This window comes from Typopeltis vanoorti, chromosome 2 (assembly GCF_054136105.1).
Source record: "Typopeltis vanoorti isolate ZY-2024b chromosome 2, IOZ_Tvanoo_1.0, whole genome shotgun sequence".
In the NCBI taxonomy this organism is placed as follows: Eukaryota; Metazoa; Arthropoda; class Arachnida; order Uropygi; family Thelyphonidae; genus Typopeltis; species Typopeltis vanoorti.
The window spans coordinates 127,179,584-127,199,057 of NC_143550.1; the positions used below are offsets into that span (position 1 = coordinate 127,179,584).

The 19,474-nt window shown below is 37.0% G+C and overlaps 1 protein-coding gene across 6 annotated transcripts in view; it reads right to left on the reverse strand.

Moving 5' to 3' along the window:
* The window catches only part of LOC150109418 (basement membrane-specific heparan sulfate proteoglycan core protein-like), a 1,783,738-nt gene that overhangs the window by 1,494,541 nt on the left and 269,723 nt on the right, over window positions 1-19,474 (reverse strand). For all 6 annotated transcript variants that reach the window (XM_090413063.1, XM_090413041.1, XM_090413033.1 and 3 more), the window contains one exon: window positions 14,227-14,343. In XM_090413063.1, coding sequence (XP_090269189.1) covers window positions 14,227-14,343 — 117 coding nt within the window. The remainder of the gene's footprint in view (window positions 1-14,226; window positions 14,344-19,474) is intronic.

Sequence of the window (19,474 nt, forward strand, 5' to 3'; positions counted from 1 at the left end):
GCAACTTGCAGAGTCTGGTGGACAGGAGGAGGAAGGGAGATATGATAGAGACCTACAAGTTATTAAGGGGTTGTTATAGGATCAATGCTCGAGAGGTTCTACAGAAAATAGTAGATCAGGGGAGAACCAGAGACCATCCCTGGAAGCTGTATAAGGAGGGTGTGAGTAGGGCAGTGAGAAGCAGGTTTTTTTTTAATGCAGAGTTGTGAATGATTGGAATGCCTTGCCTGAGAGTGTTGTGTCTGCAGAGAATTTGAGTGTGTTTAAAGCATGGCATGATGAGCTGTGTGTTTGATAAAAGGACCTCCTAGATGAGTCTCTGACTCCATGGGGTCTTGGGTAACAATAATGAGTTAAGTAGATGAGCAATGATAATGAACGATATGATTGCAAGAATGTGCAAAAAAAGACGTCTGGAATTTGTTAATGTGTGGAGTGTGTTTGAAGGAAAAAGACAGCTGTATGCAAGGGATGGTTGCATTTGAACATAGAAGGTCATAATCGATTGAAGTAGTTACTGGTTTTCTAAACAAGTTGAAGTAATTGGGCAGGGAAACTAAAATTGAAAAGGTTGGGTTTAAGAGGGAGAAACTTATGCAGTGAATGTATATCTGTTGATCCTTATTTGCAGAATAAATTCACAGAATAGAGTGGATAAAAATCAGCATGGGACTACTGAAATTAGTGACATCTATATCAGTTCTAAAGCTGGTACAAGAACTAAAGGAAAATCTCTAATTTTTGTATACTAATGCAAGAAGCATTCAAAATAAGAGGGAAGGATTTTTGGCATTAGTCAGTGCAATCTCACCAAAAGTTGTAGGCATTAGTGAAACTTGGCTGTCAGCAGAAGATGTGGTCACTGGAATTGAATGTGATGGGTACAGTATTTTCAGGGAGGATAGAGAAGATAGAATGGGGAGAGGAGTACTGTTGATGATAGCTGATGAGTTACAGCTAAAGAAAGTAGTATATCAAGATGATAGACATGCGATAGTTCATTTGAGGTGGTCTGGTGTGAAATAGTGACCAATGGCAACCAAATATACAATCCATTGTTGCTATAGGCTGGGGGTGATATTGAATTCATGCATCAGCAAATCAATGCAATAAGTGCAGGGTTAATGATTATTATGGGGAATTTTAATTATGGTGGTATCAATTGCAAGAAGGAAACATGTGGAAAAAATGAAATGGAATTCATACACCTAAGAGATAATTACTTGAAACAGCACATAAGGTGTGGGAGTGTTGGACCTGGTCATTGGTTCGGAGGGCATAAGGTGTCCTCGTTAGCTCCAATTGGTGTGAGCGATCATGTGGTATTGACTTGGGGTGTTGCAAAATTTGTAGATTTCTCTCTTAAGAAGGGGTATATATGGAACTACAGGTTACGTAATTATAACAAGCTTCAGAGCGCAGCTTACAGCCATCCCATGGCAGAACATATTGCAGGAAGAAAGATGTTAGCAGTGCATGGGGATAAAATCAGTGGGTATGCTCAAGTCTGGTCACCTGGATTCCTTGGAGATGAGGAGGTTGTGGAGAGGTTTCAGAGGAGACTAAGTTGGTGAGTGATGTAAAAAATGCTCCCTACATTGATAGATTGAGAGCTTGTGGATTGCAGAGGTTGGTTGATAGGCAGAGAAGAGGGGGATATGATAGAAACATTTAAATTACTAAAAGGTTTTTATACGACTGATGCAGGGGAATTATTTCAACTGTGTGATAGTGATGGAAGAACAAGAGGTCATTCCTAGAAATTAAGGAAAGTGTGGTTAACAAGAGTGTGAGAATGAGGTTTTTTTGGCTGGAGGGTGGTGAATGAGTAGAATGCACTGCTTGACTCAGTTGCGAGTTCTTTGTCTGTAATTGAATTCAAGACGAGACATGATAGATATTGTTTTGATAGTTTGGGTCTCCTTCAATGACTACTCTCCATGGAGATACCTGTAATAATAACAGGAATGAATTAATTAAATTTTTTAAATTAATATTATACTACAGTCATCCCTCGGCTTATGTCCGGGTTCCGTTCCATCCAGCATGACACATCGAATCAGACACAAGTCGATACATTAAATCAGCAGAGTTATAGGGGTTAGGGACTTAACCGTAATAAGTATACTGTCATTTTAATTTTTAAACCTTATTATAAATCTGTACTGTGTGTTACTGCCACTATAAAACAGGAGAATAACCACCCAAACTTTTCTCCGCAGTCACATACATCTTCATTACCTTCCCTGTGCGAACGGTCAAGCTGTGGCCCTTCTGGCATAACCTTTTTTTTTTTTTTGATAAAAATGTCCAATGTGCTTTGCTTTTCCTCCTCTTCTTTTCATCATAAACTTGTTCATAGTAAGCATTCACATGATGTACTTTCGTTTCTGTTATTAAATAGCGTTCAACATTGGGGTGTCTTCAGCCATTTTGAGAACATTGCTAACTGCAAAGAACATTTCTAAAAGATCCTTCACTGCAAATTGTTTAACTACCTCTTTCCTTTCTCGTTTTTCTTTTTCTGCAACAGTTGTTCCTCCAGTTTGACCAATTTTTCGACTCTTCAGGGGAACTCTGAGTTGAATTATGTCATCATCATCATTCACTTTGAGATTCAGATTGTTTGCTAGGCCCATTATTACAAACTTCCAAAATCATGCACAAACCTTTTTAATGTGTTTTTCCATATGCCACTCATACATTGAGAGGTCACTTCATCCCAAGCCACAGCAATATTTTTAATAGCATGATAAATATTGAATGTTTTCCAGAATTGCAGAAGTCTGGTCATTTCCTTCAGTAGCAGAAATGGCTTGTGAAAAGGTTCTCCATAGATAATAAGCCTTAAACACTACAACTCCCTGATCCATCGGTTTGATCAATGAAGCAGTGTTTGAAGGGAGAAACATGACCTTGAACTTGGTGAAGATCACCACTATAAGACGTACAAGACAGATGACCTGGAGCATTATATAGAATCAATAAAATTTTAAATTCTACATTTTCTTTCACACAATAGCTTTTTATTTCATACGCATAACAGTTGATTAAGGCATCTTGAAACAATTTTTTAGTCATCCTCGACTTCTTATTGCTTCAATAATGAACTGGGAGTATGCTTCCTAATGTTTTTGAAGATTCATGGATTCTCCTCTGTGTGCCATATCACAAATGGTTTCAGTTTATATCCAGCCACACCCATAACAGAATCATGACACAGGCATTAAGGGCTTTGAAACTAGGCATAGATTTTAGCTTTTTGTGGATGAATGTCTGATCGGTCATTTTTTCCTGAAATAAGGACGTCTCATAGATATTAAGTATTTGCTGTGGCAAATAATTTTCCTTCGTAATAATTTTATGCAATTTTTCCATAAACTCCTTGGCAGCCTTCTTAGCACACGCAGATTCTTCCCATAAGTTTTCACAGTGTGCAGCACAAAATGCTGCTTGAATCTCATGAACCAACCGGAAAAAAGAGTTGAATTCGCAGACATAATCAGGTTCTGCTTTCTCCTTCAACATGTTGAAGAGACAGTGCCTTAGCGGTTATGGTCACAGTGCTAAGGGGTATGCGCTTTAGGTTCAGGTCCTCTATCCATGATGCAAGTAGCTTTTCCATATTACCGATAGGACCTTGTTGTTGCTTCATCACTATCGTCGATTTAATGGAATCAGATCCTTTCACAGACTCTGCGATTTTATCCTTATTTTTCAAAATGGTCGTCACTGTACAATGAGACCATCCGAAATCATGTGCGATCACACTGACAGGCTTACCAGCTTCATGTTGCTTTATAACTTACAACTTCGTTTTAAGATCAATTGATCGCCTCTTTTTCTGCGACTCTTCACTAGGTTTTGATTGTGCATGTAGGGGGCCATGTTATACAAAACATTGCAAAATATTTAACGATAAATACACAAATAACCCATTTCTCAAACACCAAATCAACAGAGGAACTGTTGAAGACACATGCCGACTGTTGAGGGAGGTTGCCCCTGAAAGCGCTGTTGCCACTGTGCATGCTTTACCTTATGCTCGCTTGTGTCTTGTTCGAAAGACTAGCAGAAAATGTTATTTATTCCCTTATAGGATCACAGACTCATCTTTGAAAGGACATAACTTGAACAGACATAAGTCAAGGGATAACTGTATACATTGTCTTTCCCTAAAAATATGACAGGATATTTCAGCTGGAAAAACTAGATCTACAGACAAGTTGAAGGTACTGCCATGGATAGCCCTGTCTCCACCTCTGGAAACTATTTCTTGAACCATCTGGAAGATACCTTGTTCTCATCCATTCATCACTAATCCTCTCATTGGTTTCATTATGTTGATGATGTCTTTGATATTTGGTCTCGTTCTGAAAATGAACTTACTACTTTCCTACAACAGATGAATAGCCTTCCCCCACGCATTCAGTTCACATTGGAAAAAGAAGAGGCTGGTAGTTTACCATTCTTGGACATTCATCTTACATGCACAGTCTCTGATAAATTATCAACCAGTGTTTATCGAAAACCTACCTTTACTGGCAGATACATTCATCAAAGCCTGCTCATCACATCTCTCAAAAAATTAGTGTTATCAAGTTTAATTAATAGAGCACATAAGGTGTGCTCCTCTCCCTCAAGCTTACAACAAGAACTTCTCACTATCAAAACATTAATGGAATTTAATGGTTATAACCCCTAATAAAATCCAGCAGATTATTGACTCCTATGTTCCAACACCTCAGGATTCTTCATAGACCACAAGGTTCCAATCTCTTATATTTCTGGCATCTTGGAACCGACTGGTAGAATTCTGAAGTAGTATCATCTCATTCCCACACATTTTCCAATTAACAAAATTTCTCATCTGTTGCCATCTACAAAAGATAAACTGATACCGCTATCATTAGCTGGTGTTTGATACCATGTGAATGTAATCTAACATAATCTAATACTTTGGAAAAACAAGCCATTCTGTGGAAAAATAATTAATGAACATCAGTATTATATCGAATACATGAAACCTCAAAAGTCTGGTACAACATAGTATTGACACTAAATGCAATATCCAGTGGGATAAAGCTTATCTTCTCCATAGATGTAGGTTTAAATATGAACACCTTTTCAAAGAACGTCGCAAAGCCCTTTTACATCGGCCAAATCTGAATCTGAGGGATTTGTGAGGAATCAAGCAGATCTAGCAGCCTTACGAGAAAACTTAGATTGTGTTGGTGAGCAACAGTGTGGAACTGTCAGTTCAATGATGCAAAGTATAAGGTTAATCTTTAAAAGGTACCTGTGGCATGACTAAATAATAAATTACACGGTAACCACAGCAATTAACTTTAATGAAGTGACAGCACAGGTATTTCAGACTGAAAATAACAGTACATTATCAGTGTGTAGAAACAAGCAAATCAAAGGAATGGGAATACAAAGTACATATAGTAGTCGGTGGTTTACCAATTAAAAACTGTTGCTGTATGTACTTTGTATTCCCATTCCTTTGATTTGCTTGTTTCTACACACTGATAATGTACTGTTATTTTCAGTCCAAAATACCTGTGCTGTCACTTCATTAAAGTTAATTGCTGTGGTTACCGTGTAATTTATTATTTAGTCATGCCACACGTACCTTTAAAGATTAACCTTGTACTTTGCATCATTGAACTGACAGTTCCACACTGTTGCTCACCAACACAATCTAAGTCTTCTTGTAAGGCTGCGTGATCTGCTTGATTTCTAATCATTCTCCCCAGTTTTGCATCATCTACAAACAGTTATATATCACCAGGTAAAGCTATCCAAATATAAACAAATTAAATAACAATCCCAAAACAGACTCACTACTGGTGACTTGCCTCTTCGCAGATACTGCACCCCCCAAACAACTTATTGATACCTGAGAGCACTGATTATCCAACTCACTAATCTATCAAAATCCCATCTGCTCAAGTTAGGTTACTAACTTCCAGTGTGGCAATCTATATCAAAAGCCTTCACAAAATCTAAGTATAACACTGTATGCGTCTACCTTTTCCAATAGATTCATCACCTTAGTGCATAACCAAGTAAAACACGATCTCTTTAATCCATGCTGACAAGCACAAATTATCAACCCACTTCTGTATCCTACTCTCCCCAAGCTCTCTATTACCTTAACTTCAGATATACAGACTAGCCTCTAACTTGTAGCCTTATCACCACCTTTGTGAAGTAGAACACTTTTATCTTCCTTCCACTCCTTTGGGATTGTGAAATTGCAAGATGCTTGTTAAACAGATAGGCCAAGGCTGCTAACTCTCTGGAACATTCCCTTAAGACATCTAGCTTATTTAACTTTTCATATGCCTCTTGCTTATTCACCATTAAGTCTTCTCTCATTTCATTCTCTACACTTGAGTTTTTGATTTCACAATGAGGATGTTTCATCTTCATTGTGAACAGCTCATTGATATGTATCCTCTAGAGCAGTTACCAATCTACCACTTTCATCCATTAGTATAATTTTGCCATAATCATTCTTCTTTCTACTTGTCACATATCAAAAAACTGCAGAGTAGTTTTTCTTGGCCCGATTTGCTAATTTCTCCTCATACTGCACTTTTGCTCTCCTTTCCAACTGAGTGGCTCTTCTGGCTTGCTCTTTATACTCTTCGTGGAGATCAATATTATCATTAAAGTGCCTTCTTCCAGATTTCATGCTTAACTATATCATTCGTTTGACACCCACCTTATTCAACCTTTTACCTTCAGAATCCATCACAGTAATGCTGTTAGTATTTCTTTGTCAGTTCTCAAGCAGCATTTCTTTTTTTCTATTCCCCCCACTTTTCCTTTTTATCCTCACAAGAAAACGCTATCTTTCCATTCCATGCAAGTGTCAGAATGAAAGTCATGTTGAGAAATTGATGTGATGGACTGAACAGAGAATTCGCATGAAAGTGTATACAATGGTGTAATGGAAGCCAGAATTGAAAGACAGATTAAAAATTAAGTGATTGAGAGAAAAAGAGAGAGTAAAAGTGAGGATCAAAAGAATAGCAGTATGATGGATGTAAAGAATGAATTGGCCATAGTGAGGAAAATGCACAGTTATGCAGAGTGATACACAGGTTGAAGCATAAGTTGGAGTGAATGCAGAAATGTCTGGCATGTAGTTCTGCTGCAAACAGAAAGAAGTGCAAGAAAAGACTCATAAGTTTCATGGAGTGAAATAGCACTAGGAAACAATCAGAAATAGTATTTAATGCTTCCAATATTTCATCTCAGTTACAGAGGCATTGTTAGGAAGTACAAAATGAGACTTAACATATGCACACACAAAGGCAGCAATAAAATAACTGAAACATGGATGAGACTAGTGTCCTAACTAGGTGAGGCCACTCTCTATGGAAGGGCTGTCAGCAGCCTGAGATGTAAACTGGGATCTCTAAGTATTAGTGTTTCCCATATTTTGGGAAGTTTCATGCAATCAATTTATTTAAATTAGGATGATTTTTAAGAGCAACAGAAGATTCTAAAAACAGTCTCTTCTAAATTTACTGATGAACATGATGGTCTTTTTCCCAATTGACTCGTTGAACTATAACCAAAGCATGGTATATGCAAGGCCATATTGTCAAGACTGCACATGTATTTTTTTTATGTTCTTCCATTCAGATGGTAGCTGATCTTCCTGTCTGTCCACTGTACACCAACTTGCAGGAATAAAGAACACCTCCAAATCAAAAAAAGTAGAAAAATCAAAGAAAAGATGTTGAATGATTTGAAATTCTAATTTATTGCATATAAAATAATTATTACCAAATATGAATTAGCATCATCTAAATCAAACGTACTTTGTATAAGAAAACTTATTTGAAAACATTCACAAAATTAGAATAATTTTTGAGCTGGTTCAAAATATTAGAATATTCCAAATTTTTCTGATTGGATTTGGGGAGAGCATAGAAATAGCATATATTTCAGTAGCTGCATGACTTACTCATGTGTGAGGAATCATTTGTGCATGAATTTCAGTTAATCATTTGCTAAACATGGGTTGAACAAATGACATATTGGAAGCTAAGAAGTTTCATATGGTGTCTCTATACAAAGAAGACCAAACTTAATAGTTTATAGCTAAGGAATTGAAACATTCTCAAGCAAGCATGAGTAGAGTACTGAGCCAGTATTCTAATAACCAGAGTTTTCAAAATAATCGCTGCAATAGTGGTTGAAAGTTAATAACTACATCAAGAGATGAGAGGAGATTGAAGAAAAACCGCTTCCGAAGTGTAAGGTAATTTCATAGGAGATGGAAAGAACTAAGTGTGAATGTGTCTAAATCTACAACATTGAGATGACTACACAAATTGGGTTTTGATCATGTGCGCTTAAGACGAAGCCACTTATGACTTCCGAGCAAAGGTAGCTAGAGTGCAATGGTGTAAGCAAAGATTTTGTGGGATCAAGAGGACTGGAAAAGGTATTTTTTTTTTTTTTTTAGCAATGAAAGTATGTTTTGTCTATCCCATGGTCATCAAGAAATACATCTTTGGCATCTTAAGCAAGAAGCATTTGATAAAGAATGCATAAAATGTTTGGTGAAATTTGCAACCTGTCAGGGTATGGACTTGTATAACCACAGAGGGTCAAGGTAGGCTGTATGTGTATGAAAGAGTCAATTCCAAAGTATACCAAGAAATTCTTGAGAACTTTGTTACCGGCATCAGAAGATTTATGTAAAGGTGATTTCCTTTTTCAGCAAGATTCAGTTTCTTGTCATGCTTCCAAGACCACTACTAGATGGCTCAAAGAAAGGCAAATCAATGTAATTCCTTGGCAGGCAAACCCACCAGATTTAAACCCCATTGAGAATTTGTGGGGAATTAAGAAGAAACAAGCAGTTGGCCCAAGAGATAAAAATTAACTTGTTTGTAGTCTACAGACCATATGGACATGGTTTGATAAAAAAAAAAAAATAAAGAATGAACTGCTAGTAAATATGCCCAACCATTTACGAATGGTCATAAAAGCTAAGGGAGATGCAAAGTACCAATTATAACGTTGTTTCCCATTGACTAATTTTTGTGCATTTATTTTCGCATTATTCTAATATTTTGAACCACATTAAAAATTATTCTAATTTTGTGAATGTACTCAAATAAATTTTCTTATAATTTATATCACATTTTAATTTGTTTATTTGTTTAATTATAATTTGTTTACATGGTTATAGGATCTACCAAGTACATAGATTTAGATTACTAATTTATATTTGGTAATAATTATTTTCTATGCAATAAATTAGAATTGCAAATCATTCAACGCAGTTTCTTTTATTCTAATTTTTTGATTCTGAAGTGTACACCTAGAACTGAGAAGGTTAGGAGGTTGTCTTTGTTAGAGACAGTCTGTTAGACTGCTCTACCTACAAACCTTTAGATTATGATCTCACAAAATTGCAAGTCAAGAAATTAAAAAACCTACTAAAAAAAAGGTTTCTACCTTGCCTCCTGACACCCATTATCTTTTTCCCCATACTCACAGCCTATTTAAATCATTCTGCAAGCTCTCCACATCACCTTGATTAATATTACTCTACCTAATTTTGCATCATCACCAAACAAATGAATATTTCTTTTCAGGCTATTTCCTATATCATGTATGTACAAATAAAACAGTAGTGGTCCCTGCACTGAACCTTAGTGCACATCACTAGTCACCTGTTTTTGCTTTGATTCTGTCTCTCCATATACCACTTTTTGATATCTGTCTAAGTACCCTCTTATCCATATAACCAGGGTCATATCCATTCCCATTTGTTCTAATTTGTATAACAGAATTCCATGTGGTATTCTGTCAAATGCCTTTGCAAAATCAAGTAGAATCATCATGTAGCCATTTCTTTTATCCAACTCAGCTGTTTTGATTGACTTTAACCAATCAGTCATATCCAACCCCTTGGTGACTTTGTAGGCAAGTGTTTCTTGCCACAAAGTATTCTGGTGATATTCTTTTTACAGAATAGTTCACCACTGCTTTCCCCAAACCTCCCTATTTATTTTATCCAGGCTTGGGACTGGCATATAGCTGATAAATCAGGCATATGGCTGGGCCATAAGTTTTCATGGCTGTAAATCCATGTGTTCATGAGGCCGGTTTGCATGTTCTGAGAAACGAAAAATCCAAGTTTCCAGGTGAAAAAACCTACCTTCGTATGAGGTCAGTTAACTCATACTTTAGACAAAAGAGACCAGATACAGGTTCCTCACATCACGGACAGGAATCAAATCCTGGGATTTCCAAGCAAAGGGCTTCGTCTATGCAGACTGAACTATGGAGGCTTTACTCAGCTGTTACTCGATTATAAAAAGTTAATAAATTACTAAGGAATAATAACCCTTCACAAAACCATGATGCCCCTCACAGTATCATATTCTTATACACTCATTCTTGAGTTTTTTTTAACTAATTTTTCCAGAACTTTAACACAACACCTGAGGATACTCATTGGTCTACAATTTGCTACTGCAGTCTTTGTAAGTGAATTATTTTGCTCTCTCCACACACTTACCACTTTACAAGAGCTGATACTTAGACTAGACAGGGACATTGTCAGTTCCCCTTGTACATTCTACCAAAACCAGAGCTGATGCACCATATAATTCCACAGCTGTATTTACATAGAGATTCATCCATCTGTTCCTACATCAGTATGTTACAGCAGTAACATCACTTGGATGATGTATCTTTTTAAAGTGGCCACTCAATAACTATTTTATCTGCTTCTGTCACCTCGTTACCATCAGCATTTATTAGAGTTAATCTTCCATAATCATTCTTCCTCTTACTTGATACATAACAAAAGAACTTTTGGGGACTTTCTTTGGCCTGCTCAGCTAGATTCTTCTCATAATCCAACTGTGCCTTACCATGCTGGTAACCTTTGTCTGAGTGTTGTACTAATCATGAGTTTGCTGGTCACCTTTCTCCTTATATACCCTCCACAGAATTTTCTTCTGCAGCTCATGCTTAATGATATTACTCATCCAGGTAAGGTAAGCAGCATTAATCAGGCTTACCTGATTAATGCTGCTTACCTTAGATTTACAAGGGGAATATTGCTTGTACTAGATGCCCTTAAACCATCTCCTATGCACTACTAACATCCTTCCTTTGCAGTGTTTTATGACATTGCACAGATTTAAGTTTCTTCCTGAAGTTGTCATTGTCATTTGCCCTGTAGTTCCATACCATTTCTTGACAGAATATTATTATATGACACCTCCAGGGAGTCCAAGGACTCATCGAGGGAGGGCTGCCATTCTACAACTGTCTCCACAACTCAATCCACCAACTACAACAAACCGCACCTACACCAACACCATCTATTGCCCACCACTACTAGTACTTTCACAGACAATCACAACCATCCATGCCCACGATGAGATTCAACCCCGCAGCCTATTGGCTGGAGAGCAGATACGCTAACCACTCGGCCAACCAGGTCAGCATATTCCTTATATTTCACAAAGTCAAGACTGCATGGTCACTTTTGCTGATTGGAGTCAATGTGGTCACCTTGGTTATGGATAATTCTTCTAATCCTATGACCAGGTCCAATACTTCCACATGACTAGTCCCTCAGTCACATGCTATCCCAAGTAATTATCTCTTAATAGATGTATAAATTCCATTTCCTTCCTGCCATGTGATCTTTCTTCCTTCCAGTCTATATCTCTATAGTCGAAGTCCCCAATAATTATTTGATCTGCATTCATCGTCTTCAAATGGTCTTCCAATCATCTATGGCACCTGGCCTATAGTGACAACCAACTGTATATTTTGTCTTACTGGCCCTGATCTCACACGAAACCGCTTCAAATGAACACCCATCCTCCTGCCTACGTCCTATTCTTTTTTAGCTACAGTTCATCTGCTATCATCAGGACCCCTGCCCTCATTCTATCTATCATGTCTTCCTTGAAAATACTAATCCCTTCACAATTTATCCCTGTAACTACATCTGCTATTAGCCAAGTCTCACTAATGCCTATAACTTTTGACAAATTTGAGCTAACAAATGCCAAAAATCTCCTCCCTCTTGTTCCTGCTACTTTTGGCATTAGTATTTCAAAACTTAAGCATTCCTTTAGGCCCCCCCCATCACCATTACTTCCTAAATTGATTGATTACCCTATTCAATATTTTTGCTTGAGAGATTAGATTCCACACTTGGTCATTCTTACTCACCTCACACAAACTCACCTGCTTTCACTGAACTGCTTAAGATTCCCTGAATTTGCACTTCAGCATGCTCAGTAAACAAAGCTCTCTAGACACCTAACACCAAAACCATTTAGATGTGGTTCCATCAGCATTGTACAAATCCTTCTTTCCATCAAACACAGACCATAGATCCTACATCATTCCTTCTGCACAATCTATGTATTAATTCATTTGTTACCAGCTCTCTCTCTCTTCCTCAGTTCACCTCTATCATAGCATGACATAGAATCTTCACCTTCTTCACTCTTCTGTTTTGTTTCTTATAATAATTCTTTTAGATCTTCCCTCAGAATACTTGTCTTGCAGATCATTTTTGCCAATCAAGACAATTAGTTCCTCCGCTTTACCTATTTGTATCCAGTGTTATTAATATCATGAATTTTTGCACCAGGGAAACATGATTTTGTTACACTTTCACAAAGTACTTCACTGATCACTGATGTTCTGTACATAATTTTCTCCTTAACTTTTTTTCTTGTGTGTTCACTCTGTCTTTATTACTTCAGACCACCTGTTTCTTTCTCTTCTCATCTCTGCTAATCTCTTGCCTCTTCTGCAACTTTTCAGTTTCACACTTTGTCCTGTGAAGGATAACATTAAAAACATACTATTTCTTTATTTATGTCCATTTCGTTCTCCTGTATTTCTTACTGTACAACCTATGTATTGATTCATTTGCTTGATTCATTGGTTCATTTCCACATATGCCAGACTGGTTGGCTGAGTGGTTAGTGTACCCCACACAACTTATGCCACCTAACTAATATCTAACACCTAATTATCTAAAGTCAAATTCATACATATGCTTTTAAGACTCACAATTCAATCCTGCAGTGGGCATTAAAGTTTGCGATTGTCTGTGGAAATACTAGCGGTGGTAGACAATGATGGCACTAATGTCGTTGCATTTAGTTGTAGTTGGAGAGTTGTGGAGTAGGTGTCCTCCCTTGAGTCTTTCGACTCCCTGGAGATGTTACATAATTTCCATTGCATGTTTGATATTAATTCCGATACTTTCTATCCTATCGTCGATACTGTCCACTCAACTACCATTTACTCCATTCTTGTCACCTAATTAGCGCTCACTTTTGAAACAATTAATGTACGTTCTCTCTCCAGTTTAAATTTCTTTTCACATATCCTTTAATTTTTACAATGAATACATCTCACTGACACACTGCTCCTGCAAAAATCCTGCAAATTAAAAATCACTTGACAATGTGTTATTTGCAGCCATTGTTCCAGCATGCATTGGCACCATACCAACACTATCGTATTTAAAAGAGAAAAAAAAAAAAAATACAAGACTTACTTATAAACTAAATAACTCAATCACACACCCAATTAAAACAAAAACTACAATAAGTTAACCTACAAAATAAAGACTTATTGTTACATAGACCATATATTTATAACGTACTTGTGTTCTTACAAATTGCCTACCGGTTTCGCTAGTAACTGACTAGCTTTCTCGAGGCTTGCATAGTACAAAAAAAGGTAAATGCAAAAAAGGTTTAAAAATACAAAGAACCATATAATCCAAGCATGTAACGCATGTTCATGATGCTGAGTAGTTATGTCACGCGAACGTGTCACCCTAGCTACCTAACAGATACTAACGGTTCTTTGTATTTTTAAAACTTTTTTGCATTTACCTTTTTTTGTACTATGCAAGCCTTGAGAAAGCTCTAGCGAAACCGGTAGGCAATTTGTAAGAACAAGTACGTTATAAATATATGGTCTATGTAACAATAAGTCTTTATTTTGTAACACTTTATGACCAAAAACATGTACAATTTAAATAAGTTAACCTATTATTATCAAATAAAATATGCAAAAAGTACTTATCTTTCAAGAGTGCTAATAAACACACACACACCACCTAACTCTAATCGTCTAACATGTAATTATCTGAAGTCAATTCATACTTAAGCTTTTAAGACTTACCACAATTTAATTCATCTGTTCCATCATTGCAGTCATCATAACCATCACATTTTCTGCTTTCATCAATGCAATTTGAGTTGTCACAGAGAAACTGTTGAGGAGGACAAAGTGTTGGTCCTATAAACAAAAATGTTTTGAAAATATTGTAAAAATTAAGGTCATAAAGATGGTCTCTAAGCAAATATTTGCTGTCATAAACACTGTAAAAGCAAAGTATTGGTTCTACTTTCTGATAACAGCCAATTACTGTAATCAAACAAAAATTGCAAATATAAAAAAATATTGCAAAACTGAATGTTGGACATAATCAATTCAATGTTTATCGTCAAAAATATTTTATATGAATAATGCCAAACTGTCAAGCTTGGAAAATAAGTCATGATGACTTATTTATTCCATTAGATATATACATATTCCATTTCATAATTCCTGGTCAGAGATCATTCCATTTCCCATATTAAGGAAGTTAAACCAAGGAAAGATACAGGAATGAATAAACTATTTTGTAGAACACTGAAAAATCTTATTATGAAAGATTACACACCAAAAAGAAAGATTAAGCACTAAATTGTTTGTACTTGTGTGTACACGTGCACACACAATTTTCATAGAAAAAGATGCACACTCCAAATATTTTGCATGAATTAATGTTAAAGTTTAGATGATTTTTATTATCACAACACTGACTAAAGACTCATTACCATGCCTTAATTTCATTCACTGATCCTACACTGCATTTTGGCAATGAATTCAGCACATTCACTATACTCCATGAAAGAAACTTGTAAAAGTATTGTGTAGACAAAAGAGTGAAGACCAAGTTCCATGGTTGGCCCCTTGAGGCTCCATAGCTGTCGGTAATATCCTCTGACTGGAAAAACCTCTGCACCTCTAGGATGCAAAGAACCTTTTTTATAAAGTCGGTCAAATTAGTTAGTTCAATGCAGAAGTGGCAAGGTTTTATTATTATTATTATTGCATGGCACCTCCAGGGAGTCCGAGGACTCATCAAGGGAGGGCACCTATTCCATTCCACAGCTCTCCATCGAGACCACTCAAATCCACCAACTACAACTATATCAATGGCATCTATTGCCCATCACCACTAGCATTTTCACAGAAAATCACAAACATCCATGCCCACGGCAGGATTCGAACTGGCAGCCTTCTGGCTGGAAAACGTATATGCTAACCACTCGGCCAACCAAGTTGGCCGAGTGGTTAGCATATACGTTTTCCATACGTTATTTTTTTCTCACAGAAATTTAATTTATCCCTAAAACAGGCACACACACACACACACACATAATAAAGAACTCCCAGCATCACAAAATCAGTTGTTTCAATCATTAAAAACAATCTATTCTGGATCCACTTCCTTCTATGAGTAATCTCTTATGTACATTCCTTTACTCAGAATCTCCTTCATTTAAAAATACAGAAAGTAAAACAGTTCAGCTAGCTTTGCAGAACTGTTTTACTTGCTGTATTCTTAAATGGAGGTGATCCTAACAAAGAAAGGGACAGAGATAAACCTCTTTATTGGAGCTAAACATAGTATTATCCACTTCTGGCTTCTAATAATGGCAATCTTTTACAGAATGATGAATTTTTATCACCAGTAAGTCTAACATGCATTGCCTTTTTACATTGGGAATCGCTGTAATTTTGCTAGAATTCCTTTGGAAATGTTTTACACCAGAAGGAAGCATTGATAAATGAACCTAACTAAGATTAAAGCAGCACCGCACAAGGATAGACTAAGGGAAATGAATGTTATCTACAGATTGCATTCACCTCAATCTATTCTTGTTTTTCCTATCTGCTTGATAGACAGAGAAATGTGGGATAACAGATGTATAACTGAGTATATGTAAGAGATTACTCTTAGTGGAGGCAAGAAAAGGAAAGTGGATTCAGAATGGATTGCTTTTAATTATGATTAAAAACAACCACAATGAAACTCAATGAATTACATGCAAGGAGCATTAAGGTAAGTTATAGCAAGAGACATGGGATTATATGGGTAACATGTCCAAGATATGTGAATTACCAATTCTTTCTACCACAAGGATGTTGATTCTTGTAGACACAAGGATGATCTATTCACAGCAGAATTTTTGAGAAGTTATTTCAGGCCATATACGAATTGACTCACTGCTATTATAAACTTGCTTGCTATAACAAACTACTGAAAAATCCAAACCATAGCCCCACAAGTACAATGCTATGCTTAAAGAAATTCACTATAACAAAATATCCACTATAATAAAGTATTCCCATGACAAGTTGTTATAATGAAAGTGAACTGTATATAAGACAGGAGTTTTCTGCATATGGATGACTCAGACTTCACTCTTGCACTCTGTACTACCTACAGGGTAGTAAGAGTGGAGAAGAGAAGACAAATTTATTTTTTCACTGGTAGGAAGGAAATGTGATTGCCATAATCAATTGATTGCAGTAGTTAATTTATGCAATTTATCGTTGGAGAATAGGTTAATCAAAATTATACATAATGATTATCTAATTTGACAATATTGAACCTGTCAATATTTGTGTGGAAAAAAGAAGGCAAGAACGAATGAGAAGGAAAAGAAAGCCAAGCGAATGTAATATATTCAAGACATCCAATATGTCGATTGTGAATTTCATGATGCATGCATCACTTTGGCTACAGTGGTAATTAGTTGATATATGGTTTGACTTGTTCATTTTCTTTCTCTTGGCATTGAATACCAATGACTGTTTGGTTTTCTTCCAGTTTCCCTCCTCAAATATAAAAATGACTAAATACACAGGGTAATAGTTATATGTATATAGAGTTAAAAACAGATTTGGGTAATTTGTGAAGTTCATGCAGTTGCCAACCTAGGTTAACTTGGGTCTCCCAGAGCGGAAGGCAAATAATGAATTCTCAGTACATGACTGTTCAAATATACATTATCTTGTTGTAATATACAGGTAAATTGCTAAAATATGACTTTTATAGAAAATTGCTTTTCACCCAATCCTAACTTCTACCTACACTATATCACTCCTAGTACATGGAGGCTTTTGGTAGTAATAATACTATTTGTATTTTCTCCCCACTCCTCTGGAAACTTCTGCATTGCAAAGTACACATTAAACCTATATCCAGCCTGGTCTCAAGGATATAACCCAAAGTGTTTCTGATACAGAATACTCCATAGGTATTAAAGTTCAAAATATCACCATATACAATGTCTATAAACCTTCATCGCAATCCTGGCCTGATCAGATGGACCGCCCTCCTCCTCCTCACCCTGCTATCTATCTATGTTGGTGACTTCAATTCCCATCACACCATGTGGGGCTATTCCTCTAGCAACCGGGATGGTAATAATCTAGCTAACTGGATGGATACATATAACTTGTATTTGAATTATGATGCCAAGCAAGATGGCACTCTTTACTCAGCCAGATGGAACAGAACCTACACCCAAGATCTGTGCATAGTCACTAAAGACTCCGAAGACCACCCTCTACCATCAACCAGAACCATCCTTAACAGATTCCCTAATAGTCAACATCGTCCTACATTAATAGAGATAGGAAAATCAATCCCCGTCATCAGCAGAACAAAACATTAGATGGAATCTCTGCAGGTCCAACTGGACTGTATTTCAGAAACAAATCCAGCAAACCATTAGAGCAATTCCACTCACTCCTAATTGCTATCCTAGATTTGTTAAACTACTCAAATCTGCAGCAATAGCCTCTATTCCTAGAGGCTACAGAAAACAATATATCCCATATTGGGGGTAGAGAAAGTGAGGAACTCCTAGCCAAATATGAGGAATCTGAAGATCCAACTATTGCTAAGAAGCTCATATCAACCCTGGATAAAAACAGAAAGGAAAGATGGATCTCAACCATCAATGAACTCAATTTTGTCACATCTAGTCAGAGAAGCTGGTCACTTCTGAGAAAATTAGGTGGAGCAGAGCCAACAACACACAAAACAACAGAGATAACTCCTGATCAAATGGCTAACCATTTATTGAAAACCTCCAAGATTCATCTCAGCTCTACCAGGAAAATTGCTATTCAAGCTTCCACCAGACAAATCCTGAGGATGGAACCCAAATTTCCTGAATTCGTACATCCAGTATCTCGGGAAAAGTTACAAATAGCCTTAAAACTAACCAAGAATGGCAAAGCTGCAGGAGTGGATGGTATACTCCCCGAGTTCCTAAAACATCTTGGTCAACATGGCTGGCTACCCTTTTCTCAGAAATCATCATGACTGGTAAACTACCAAGGCTGTGGTGGGAAGCCAAAATAATTGCCATGCCCAAACCAGGGAAAGATCCAAATGATGTGAAAAACGTGTGACCTATCTCCTTGCTTTGCTCCACCTTTAAGCTCTTTGAAAGAATTCTCCTTAAAAGAATTTTGCTACTCATCGAAAGAGCACTCCCGACTGAACAAGCTGGCTTCAGGCCAGGAAGAAGTTGCTGTGACCAGGTTCTGGCAACTCAAATTGAAGCAGGCTTCCAGAAGAAACTTAAATCTGGAGCCAATTTCATTGACCTAACATCTGCTTATGACACTGTCTGGATCAAGGGCCTCCTAAAACTAGGAAATATTATTAAGTGTAAAAAAAACTTTCCAACTTTTTGATTCTATTCTCTCCAACAGAAAGATCCAGGTCCATATTGGCAGAAAAAAGAGCAGGCCCAGATTCCTTCACAACGGTCTTCCTCAGGGCTCTGTGTTATCCCCTATACTTTTTAACATCTACGTGTATGATCTACCTCATACCAGATCAAGCAAGTACATGTATGCCAATGACCTAGCGATCTTACATCAATCCACCTCCTTTACCAACTTAGAATCAATCTTGAATACAGACCTGAACACCTGGAAGAGTACTTTAAGCAGTGGTACTTGAAGCCAAATTAAAGGAAAACAGTACAACCTGGGGTTATGGTGCAGAAGTCCTAAGGTCGTCTGCACTAGCCCTTGCATTCTCTGCAGCAGAATATTGTGCCCCTGTCTGGTTAAGAAGTACACACACTAACATTATAGACACCCAGCTAAACTCTACCATGCACACAATTAATGGAACAGTGAGAAGCACCCCTCCCTCTCTCCTGCTTGTTCTATCTAACATTGCTCCATCACACATATGGAGAAGACAAGCCTCGATTAAGGAATTTAATAAAGCAGTGAGCAACCCACTCCTGCACCTACATCAGACTCTCATAAACCCACCTAGTCT